At 42.4% G+C, this 10,737-nt stretch overlaps 1 protein-coding gene across 1 annotated transcript; it reads right to left on the bottom strand.

Annotated features, from left to right (window-relative positions):
• Positions 1-6,461: 6,461 nt before the first annotated feature.
• On the bottom strand, positions 6,462-7,882 carry LOC129854793 (glycoprotein hormones alpha chain 2-like). Its single transcript, XM_055921941.1, has 4 exons — positions 7,676-7,882; positions 7,432-7,544; positions 7,016-7,191; positions 6,462-6,812 (listed from the first exon to the last, which is right to left on the bottom strand). Exons 1-4 carry the CDS (start codon positions 7,762-7,764, stop codon positions 6,735-6,737), a joined length of 456 nt encoding a protein of 151 aa, XP_055777916.1. The 5' UTR covers positions 7,765-7,882; the 3' UTR covers positions 6,462-6,734.
• Between the last annotated feature and the right edge of the window lie 2,855 nt (positions 7,883-10,737).

The following is a 10,737-nucleotide window of genomic DNA, read 5'->3' on the forward strand; positions in this document are numbered from 1 at the left end:
CAGTGTTTTTGTGAGGAAGGGATGCGAATCCTATGGTCGGACATCTTGGTGTGCAAAATACATGAACCAAAGTATACATGAACCAAATTTCAGGGGGATGTAGCAGCGTTTTGTCAAACATGTCATGCTTGCCAGATGGTGGGGAAACAGTTCCTGTGGTAGAGGAACCTTTTCCTCGGGTGATAGACTATGTATGACCATTAACAAATAAGAAGAAGAGAAATATGTTCTTGCTGATCATTTTGGACTTGACTACACATTTCCCAGAGGCTATCCCTCTTTGGAATATTAAGGCTAGGACTGTAGTGGAAGATTTGCTCCAATTCTTTACCTAACTCGAGCGGTCCAATTGGGTCAGGGGTCGAATTTCATGTCCAGAGTTTTTCGGGAAGTACAGAGTGAGTTGGGACTCTAACAGATAACATCTTCTGCGTACCCCCCACAGTCACAGGGGGCGATAGAGCGGTGGCATCAGACCCTGAAAACCATGATGAAGGCATACTGTGTCGGGTACCCAGGTACCCTTTCTGCTGTTTACAGCAGAAGGAATCCACAGGATTTAGTGTCTTTGAGATTGTGTATGTGCACGAGGTGAGAGGTCCCCTTAAGATGGCAAATGAGAGGCTGTTGTTACCAGAGACAGGAGTTGATGTTCTGCAGAATGTCTCCTCCTTCAAGGATTGGTTCTGGGCGACATATTTGTATTTATTAAGGATCCCATTAGCTGCTGACAAGGCCAGCAACATTAAGGCAGTTACAGTTATATACAATAAAAAATATTACATGACATGACATTTTATAACACTTTTCACAACACATTAAGTGTGTGCCCTCAGGCCACTACTCTACTACCACATATCTACAATACAAAATCCATGTGTACATGTGTTTAGAGTGCGTGTGTTAGCATGTGTATGTGTGTGTCTGTGCCTGTGTGTGTGTGCCTCTTCACAGTTCTCGCCTTTCCATAAAGTATATTTTTATCTGTTTTTTTTAAATCTGATTCTACTGCTTGCATCAGTTACCTGATGTGGAATAGAGTTCCATGTAGCCATGGCTCTATGTAGTAATGTGTGCTCTCATAGTCTGTTCTGGACATGGGGATTATGAAGAGACATCTGGTGGCAGATCTTGTGCGGTATGCAATGGTGTCCGAGCTGTGTGTTAGTAGTTTAAACAGACAGCTCGGTGAATTCAGCATGTCAATACTTTTTACAAAAACAAACGATTTGTATCCTATTCCCCGGCTGGAGGATTACATCGATCGGATTGGGAAAGCTCAGTGTGTCTCAAAGTTTTATTTGCTGAAGGGATACTGGCAGGTGTCCCTGTCAAAACATGCTAAAGAGGTGTCTGCCTTTGTGACACCAGAGGACTTGTATCGGTGTCAGGTTCTTCCGTTTGGGATGAAAAATGCCCTAGCCACATTCCAACGTTTGATGAATAATGTGACGGCAGGGTTTTGAGCAATGTGGTCACTTACATTGGCGATGTGGTAGTGTACAGCGACTCATCAGCAGAGCATGTGGACCATATATGTGGATTGTTCCAGTGTGTGGAGGGGGCAGGGTTGGTGGTAAACTTACCCAAGTGTGAAATTGCACAAGCCCAAAGTGACCTTTTTGGGTCATGTGGTAGGGTTGGGGAAGGTGAAGCCAAGGGCAGCCAAGTTCCAAGCCATACTTGACTTGCCGGTGCCACAGACACGGAAGCAGGTGTTGAGAGTTTTGACAATGAGTGGGTTCTATCAGAGATTTTTACCCAACTTCGCAGCAGTGACTGAACCCCTGACAAATCTGTTGAAAAAAAGGGGCTAGGGTTTGCTGGACGGAGCAGTGTGAGCAGGCACTGGAACAGGCCAAGGCCATCTTATCATGTGAGCCAGTGTTAGGGGCACCACATTTCACAGTACCATTCAAGCAGGTGGCTGATGCACGTGATGTGGGGGTAGGGGCTGTGCTGCTGAAGAAGAACTCGTCTGGGGTCGAAAAGCTTATTAACAGTGGTTACCAACCAGTCTAGCGCGATCGACTGGTCGGCTTTCCTAGGCTTTCCTATTCAATCACCAAACATTTCTGTAAAAATCCCAACAATACAGCCTTACGTTCCTATTTTTGTATTTGTTTCACACTGTTTGCTGTAGGAGCACTTGATTCAGCAGCCCTGCACGTCAGGTAGTCAAAGTGTCCCATTTTTAACCATTTTGACTAGTACAAACTCCGCATACTCAGTGGGCTCGGAGAGCAAATCAAGTACACATGTAGGCCTACCGCTGGCCAATGAGATAGCTCAGATCACCGTGTCTGATGCTTCCACAAGCTCACAGCGAAGTTGACTCTACTGTGTGAGATTTCAAGAGAGACTATAGAGAGACTGTCAACAAATACAGCAAAGTGCTGCTGTCATAATGAGTCTGTTAATGTTTAAGATTTTATTCAGCACTGTCAACACTTTATTCAACATTTTTATAAGCCATAAAACGCCGTCTCCCTATCCACTTGTGCTACAAAGTGTATCGATAGACTTGCATTGTTATTAACGGCTTGTGTCTTTCTAATATCAAGGAGTATTTCATTTTCTCTAGTCATACAAGTAAGGGTAAAAACATAAATGAATGCCAGAGTCAGAAATAATCCAGTGCGATTTGAGTTTCGCCATCAGCTGGAAGACAGTTTCCCCTTTTTGGTCAGTCAGCGGAGAGAGGAGCGGAGAGAGGAAGAAATGAGGGACGATGGGAGGCAGCGTCTCTCTCTCCCTCTCCCTCCATCTGCTGCGACTGACCATCAGAAGAAGGCACCATCAGTCCAGTAAAGAAATGTGAAACGCAAATGATTTCAATGTATGCTTCACAAGGAATACAACAAATGATCTATTACCAGTGTGATCATATGCTTCATGTTTGTAAAATTTTTTTTTAAATAGTCTGAGAATAACAACATTGGCAGGGCAATTCAAGAATAGCCAATATGCAGTGATAATGTGTTGAGCCTATAGCCTACTGTGTAAACCTCATTGTTGCAGCACTGTTTTTAATAAGTTAATGTTGCATACGCTTACGTTTTTCAAGTCATGTTTTATTTTTTATCTGACGGGCAGATCTCGGCCTGCATTTTGACTCAGAAAGGGATCTTGGCTCAGAAAAGGCTGGTAACCACTGGCCTATAGCATACTTTTCAAAGAAACTGAATAAGCATCAACAGCAAGCTAGTGACTCTTGCTGGCTTGTCAGCTGAAGCAAATATGTACAACGTACTGTATTTGGGTGCGGCTGAAAAAACAGCCAGCTCATCTCATTTCCAAGACCCCAGCTTTCTTATTTTTTTTCTGAAATAAGGTTGCGGCAATAATCATAACTTTATTAGGCAGGGCTTCCCTCGATGTTCAGTGGAAGCGGAGGGGTGTCGTGGGGGACGGCATCAGCCAGAGGACCAGGAACCACCGGCCTGAGAAGGGAAACATGAAAAGAGGGTGAGATCTGGTAGTTAGTTGGGAGCTGTAATCTATTCGCCACCTCGTTGACCCTCCGAAGTACCTTGAAGGGCCCCACAAACCGGGGGCTCAGGTTCCGGCAGGGCAGGCAGAGAGTGGGAGGTTCCTGGTAGAGAGCCAGACACGATCACCAGGATGGAACATGGGAGCCTCACTGTGGTGGCGGTCCGGTCCGCCTGATCCTTCTGACAGCGGATGGTGCGCTGGAGCCTCACGTTGGCGGCGTTCCACACCTCTGCATGCCGGAACCACTCGTCCACTGCAGGGGCCTCAGTCTGGCTCGGAGTCCACGGAGTCAGGAACAGCTGAAACAGATGATTCAAATGTGAATGAAGTTATTAAAACAAATTTATACAAATACCTTGTCCATAATGTAGAGGCCTCTGGGATTTTTATTGAAGAGGTAAGGGAGTTCTAAAAGGTTTTAGAGAAACCAAAATGTAAATGTAGATGATACATGTGATCTGCACAACATACCAACACCAATTGTACATACCTTTGTGTGCATTCTGGTCAGTATACCTGCAGACTCAGATCAACACAAAAGTGAGCAGTTCAGTCATCTGCACCCAATGCAGCCATAGCCTTTAACATATTCTTACCTCTTTGTTGATTGATATCTATTGAATTGTGTCCATTTTCTGTTTTAGAAATACTTTTTAAAAGGAGGAAGTGTAAAACAACAATGCCATTTGTAAAAATATGAAAATATAGATGGTATCATCATAAAACAATATAAATGTAGATCATACAAGGGAGAAACCTCACCTTACATTGAGGAGATCTTTCAATTTTTCAGTTAAGTGCCTGCATCTCCTGTCATCTCAAATTCAAATCCAGTTGAGCAGTTAGGTTCCTGCAAGAACCCCCACCAACTAAGGAGGTTCCTCGACGAACGCCACCTCCTTTGAGGTTCTTGGAATAACCTTTTGTTGGCATTTTTCAGAGCCAAGAACCCTAAGGTTCTCCGAGGAACATTTAGGATCTTAGAAGAACCCTTGTTGGACCCCTAATTTTTAGAGCATAGAGACCCTATACTTTGTGAGTATGGTGTAATAGTAGGTTTGTCTAGTTGATTCCGTATAACAATTATATTACGTCATTCTATTGAAGATTAACAATAGAACGGCTGGACTTCCGCTGATTGTTGTTTTCTTGTTTCAACTCATATTGTATTAAACTCATGTATTACACCTACTGTAACCAACAGCAGAGCAGGTGAAGTGAACACGGGTGGCTGGCGTGAAAGGCAAACACCCTATATATCACGCCAATAGGGTTAACTCAATTTGTGCGAATTCTAACGTGGCTAACACAGCAAAGATTGCTACACTGCCCCCTCCGAACAGGGAAGGCGCATCCCACTCTGATGCCAAAGTATCAAACAGCTGAACAGGAAAGCAAACCAGGTCGCTAAAGTGAAAGGCAAACACACCAGGGAATTATAACATGGCTCATATAGCGAGGATGAAGTGTTGATGTTGCCACTTTGCACCACTAGATGTCCATATGTATCAAGTTCCTCAGTCACCCTGAAAGTAAGTGGTCAGCGAAGAAAGTTTCCTTACATCCCATTTAATATAATTCAGCAATTCGTTTTGTGCAATCTTCATTTGGTGATAGCGGCAACTATCAATATGTGATAGTTTTGGGGCCTGTTAAATGGATAAAATTGATTTCTCTCAAAATGGGATTGGTCAATACAGGTAATTTTCATGGGTAAAAACGGATTCTTACAATAAGAGAACTGTTTCCAAAGGGTATGTGCCGACATGTTTAGCTAAAATGTTTGATTAGGTTGTTTTCCAAAGAGACCAACAAAAAAAAAGATTTTGTGAGCTGTGGGTTTTTTGTCTTCAGCCTTATGTTACACCCCCCCCACCCCCCACACCCTAAACTAAACCACATTGCCTACACAAGCCACAGCCAGATACACACATGCATGCATGCACGTGCACACCCACACACACACAAACATGTGCTTACACACCCACAAAAACACACCCATGGTGTGGTGAGAGACAAAAGGCTCTCTCCCAGAATAGTGCACTGTTCTGAGAATCAGTCCCCTCCCCGCACACATGGAATTCCATAGGCCGATTTAGGATGAGCCAAATATGGATATCCAGGAAACAATTTATTACATGAGCTTCTAGAGGAAAGCGACTGTAATCAGCATGTAGACAGACTGTGCTATGTTTATAGCATAAGAATTCCACTCATATCCATCATATTACTGTGTATGACTCATATTATAAGCGTTGAATAATGTACTATCGACATTCAGAAAGAAAACAATACACTTAAAGTAAAATTGTCTGTCCAAAAATGTTGAGATGTGTATAATGCTTTTGTTATCCTCATCTTAACAACAAGTATGAATGTATTATCCACCCTATCATCTACACCGACTGAAAGGTACATTTTCACTCACTTACAACCAGTGCAGGCCAGTGATGGGAGAAATGAGGAGGACAGGCTCATGGCTGGCATGATGATCTATATAGGTTCAGTGTGTATTTACTGTATTTCTTTGAGGAAATGGAATAGTTTCACAGAAAGGAGACATGTTCTTATTTGACCTTCCGTCTTCCGTTCCAGGAGTGGGCACGCTTGTTTTTACAAGAAGCTGCCCACCCTATAGTTTAGCATCCTAAATTATATTGACTTAAGTCAGTGAGGGGGAGGAGGTAGAAGAAGAAAGACTGAATGGAGTAACTCTTGGAAGCACGCACGCGTGTGTGTGTGTGTGTGTGTGTGTGTGTGTGTGTGTGTGTGTGTGTGTGTGTGTGTGTGTGTGTGTGTGTGTGTGTGTGTGTGTGTGTGTGTGTGTGTGTGTGTGTGTGTGTGTGTGTGTGTGTGTGTGTGTGTGTGTGTGTGTGTGTGTGTGTGTGTGTGTGTGTGTGTGTGTGCATTCAGCATCCGCCAATACAGTGTGGTGAAGCTGAGTTGGCTGGGAGGAAGTGATGCAATCATGTTAATTGGCATTTTAATCAGTATTCAATTCATACAGTAAAGTCTACATTCATTAACACAGTACAGGAATACAACTTTTTATCATTGCTACCATGAGAGCACTATAAAAATTATCCGTAGAATATTACCTTTTGTGGATCACAATGATTTCCTAATATGTGATTTCTCTTAAAACACAAGGACCTTCGGGAATAAGTTGTGCAAAATATATGATCTGTTGCCAAGCTTTTACTTCTACAACAAGGAGATTTCCAGCCCGTACAGACAGTTTATGATTTATGGTAATAACAGGTGCTGCAGTGACACTCTGTGTGGTTCGTCACGGGGAAGCCATCCTTGGTGGTGACCTGAGGGGAGAGAAGGAGAGAAAGAATCAAGTGAAAGAGAGACGGTTTAAAATAAAGACATTCAGGTTCATTGGAGTTGTTGTTAAATGATACGTTTAGATGTTATGTGCGTTACACTAGGAATGTCGTCAGGTCAGATGATCGAACTTTAGGTAGTAGAAAATATCAATCCCAACTACTTTATTAGCTAAATATTGTCTTACCCTTTCCCCTTCTTTTGCAACGCAGCATGTGGCTTCAGAGGTGATGTTCTTGGGGACCAGCATGGTTTGCCTCGACCGTAGTGGGGTTGGATAAGCTCTGGAGAAGCAGCAGCCTGTACACTGCATGATGTTGGGGAAGATTGTGTTCGGCTTCAGTGTGCATTCCTCACAGCCCACTGTGAAGATAATGACATAAATTCATTGAGAATCTATTGAATAGTCTGATCTTACGTTTGGTGCACTATGCATCACCAATGTGTGTCTCTCTTCCTTGTAAACACACAGTTTTGGAATAAGGAGGTAATATACCAATGTATATTCTCTCTCTATAATGACAACAGAACATCTCACTGCTCATTTTGTTCCCAGAACACATAAACCATCAACAAAAACAGTTATTGAAATGTAAAACTTACCGTTTGTCTTGTCACTGTTTGGATAAGAGTCTGAGATGAATAGAAGTGCGGACATGATAAGGGATAGTCCAGTTGATTTCAACAAGCACATTTTAGTGACGGGTGGCAATATCCTGAAAGGAAACAGGAATCGAACCATTCAAAACCAGCATATTCATCTCAGAAGTTGAAAACTCATAAACACAAAACACAGCAGTGAAACAATACATTGGAAACACAACATAGTGAATGGGAAAAGCGTTACCTGCGTATGTTTATCTTGGTGGAAGCCTGGTCAGTGTTCAGTGTGTAGACCCTATTGCTCCCTCCATTAACTTTTATACCGCTGCCCATGTGCTCGACCGGGATTAGGTAAACCCCTCCAACCTTATCAGTGGTATCTGTGAGGCATTGGCCACTTGGCTACCGGCTCTAATCCTTTAAATGAAAAAAGGTACTGCACACGCGGTCGAAAGTCAAAACACGCTTCCATCCTTCCATCCTGACTATGGATGGAAGCTTCTAATCCCTTAAACAGGTGGGATGTTGCTAGGTAACTGCTGTTATGTCATGCAGAAGGCAAGGCAAGGTCATTGGTTCATTAGTTTAACTTATGTTCATGGTCTTTTGCTTTGTAAATCAATACATCTAAAGACATTTTTAATACTTTGAATATCTGATTCATCTTTCCATGCTGAATTATATCCCCCCAAAATAAGTAAATATGTAAGCTACACAAAAAAGTTAAATATTTCTCATTAAATAAATGGGGTTTCTTATATAAACCATGAGGACTTGTCCCTGGCCATGCCTTATTATCATCTGGGGCAGTGCTAACATGAGTGCAAGCAATGAATACGGTATATGAAATAATGCTATCCTCTCAGAGAGCCAAACAAATACACTACATGGCCAATGGTATGTGGACACCTCTTCAAATTAGTGGATTTGGCTATTTCAGCCACACCTGTTGCTGACAGGTGTATAAAATTGAGCACACTTCAATGCAATCTCCATAGACAAACATTGGCAGTAGAGCGGCCTTACTGAAAAGCTCAGTGACTTTCAACATGGCATCATCATAAGATGCCACCTTTCCAACAAGTCAGTTCGTCAAATTTCTGCCCTGCTAGAGCTGCCCCGGTCAAATGTAAGTTCTGTTAATGTGAAGCGGAATTGTCTCGGAGCTCACAGAACAGGACCGCCAAGTGCTGAAGTGAGTAGCGCGTAAAAATCATCTGTCCTCAGTTGCAACACTCACTACCGAGTTCCAAACTGCCTCTGGACGCAACGTTAGCACAAAAACTGTTTTTTGGGAGCTTCATAAAATGGGTTTTCATGGCCGAGTGGTGTAAAGCTCGCCGCCATTGACTCTGGAGCAGTGGAAACGCGTTTTCTGGAGTGATTAGTCACGCTTCACCATCTGGCAGTCAGACGGATGAATATGGGTTTGGCGAATGCCAGGAGAACGCTACCTGCCCCAATGCATAGCGCCAACTGTAAAGATTGGTGGAGGAGGAATAATGGTCTGGGGCTGTTTTTCATGGTTCCAGAGAAGGGAAATCTTAAAGCTACAGCATACAATGACATTCTAGACAATTCTGTGCTTCCAACTTTGTGGGAATAGTTTGGGGAAGGCCCTTTCCTATTTCATCATGGCAGTGCCTCCTTGCACAAAGAGAGGTCCATACAGAAATGGTTTGTTGAAATCGGTGTGGAAGAATTTGACTGGCCTGCACAGATCCCTGACCTCAACACCTTTGGGGATGAATTGGAACGCCGACTGCGAGCCAGGCCTAATTGCCCAACATCAGTGCCTGACCTCACTAATGCTCTTGTGGCTGAATGGAAGCAAGTCCCCGCAGCAATGTTCCAACATCTAGTGGAAAGCTTTCCCAGAAGAGTAGAGCTTGTTATAACAACAAGGAGAACCAACTCCATATTAATGCCCATGATTTTGGAAAGAGATGTTCGACGTTCGATGTGGTGGCCATGTAGTGTATTTCCCTCAGAGATGCGATTCAATGATATGTTTATATTCATGTAATAACATTAATGAGTCAGTGTATTCTCAATTAAATGAGAGGTATGCTAATGAATGTGTACTCTAAATTAAAGGTACACTATGCAGAAACCTGTCAGGTGGATGGATTATTTTGGCAAAGGAGAAATGGTCACTAACAGTGATGTAAACAAATGTGTGCACCAAATTTTTTTGAAATACGTTTTTTGTGCGTATGGACATTTTCAGGGATTGTTTATTTTAGCTCATGAAACATGGGACCAACACTTTATACATGATAAGACACACACTCTACACACATGAGATGTTGTATTGTAAATATGTAAATATGTGATAGTGGAGGAGTGGCCTGAGGGAACACACTAAATGTATTGGGTAAAGTGTTATAATATGTAATGTCATGTAATATTTTAAACTGTATATAACTGTCTTAATGTTGCTGGATGCCAGAAAGAGTAGCTGCAGCCTTGGCAGGCAGCTAAAGGGGATCCTTAATAAATATAAAAACAAAATACGCATGTTGCGTTTATATTTTTGATCAGTGTAAGAACAGCTACACCACAGTATCATTTCATCTTTCCGTTTACCTATGTTTTAAAATTTCCCGACCTTGGTTGCATTGGAGACTAGACCCAGGCAGGTGTAACTCAATATGCATGGAGGATGGCACATGAAATCTCAGAGATTTAAAGGCTTATGGTGCAACCATGTCATGAGCCAGAACTGTTCTTCAATCCTGCACTCTTACTGTAATTGTATTTCTCCATTCAAAATGGTAATTGTATAGCCTACTGTAAAACATTAAGACTAATTGCAAAGGTGTTTTATTATTGATGTTTTCATTAACAAGACGAAAGATGAAAACCATATTGTCAACTAAATGCATTCTCAATTAAAAATATGTGGGTACACTGTGTCACGTTCTGACCATAGTTCTTTTGTGTTTTCTTTGTTTTAGTGTTGGTCAGGACGTGAGCTGAGTGGGCATTCTATGTTGTGTGTCTAGTTTTTCTGTTTCTATGTTTGGCCTGCTATGGTTCTCAATCAGAGGCAGGTGTTAGTCATTGTCTCTGATTGGGAACCATATTTAGGTAGCCTGTTTTGTGTTGGGGTTTGTGGGTGGTTGTCTTCTGTCTTTGTGTTCTATGCACCAGATAGGACTGTTTCGGTTTTGCCACATTTGTTATTTTGTATTTTGTAGTGTTCACGTTTATTGTCTTAATTAAAGTCATGATGAACACTAACCACGCTGCGCTTTGGTCCGATCCCTGCTACACCTCCTCTTCAGACGAAGAGGAGAAAAT

The sequence above is a fragment of the Salvelinus fontinalis genome, chromosome 5 (assembly GCF_029448725.1).
Source record: "Salvelinus fontinalis isolate EN_2023a chromosome 5, ASM2944872v1, whole genome shotgun sequence".
NCBI classification, from domain to species: domain Eukaryota; kingdom Metazoa; phylum Chordata; class Actinopteri; order Salmoniformes; family Salmonidae; genus Salvelinus; species Salvelinus fontinalis.

Bases quoted from the DNA above. Each gene is read 5' to 3' on its own strand.
- LOC129854793 (XM_055921941.1), bottom strand. From the start codon at position 7,764: ATGGGCAGCGGTATAAAAGTTAATGGAGGGAGCAATAGGGTCTACACA. The intron at 7,545-7,675 runs GTAACGCTTTTC...GTTTCCTTTCAG, and splicing joins ACCAAGATAAACATACGCAG to GATATTGCCACCCGTCACTA. The intron at 6,813-7,015 runs GTAAGACAATAT...CTCTCCCCTCAG, and splicing joins TTGCAAAAGAAGGGGAAAGG to GTCACCACCAAGGATGGCTT.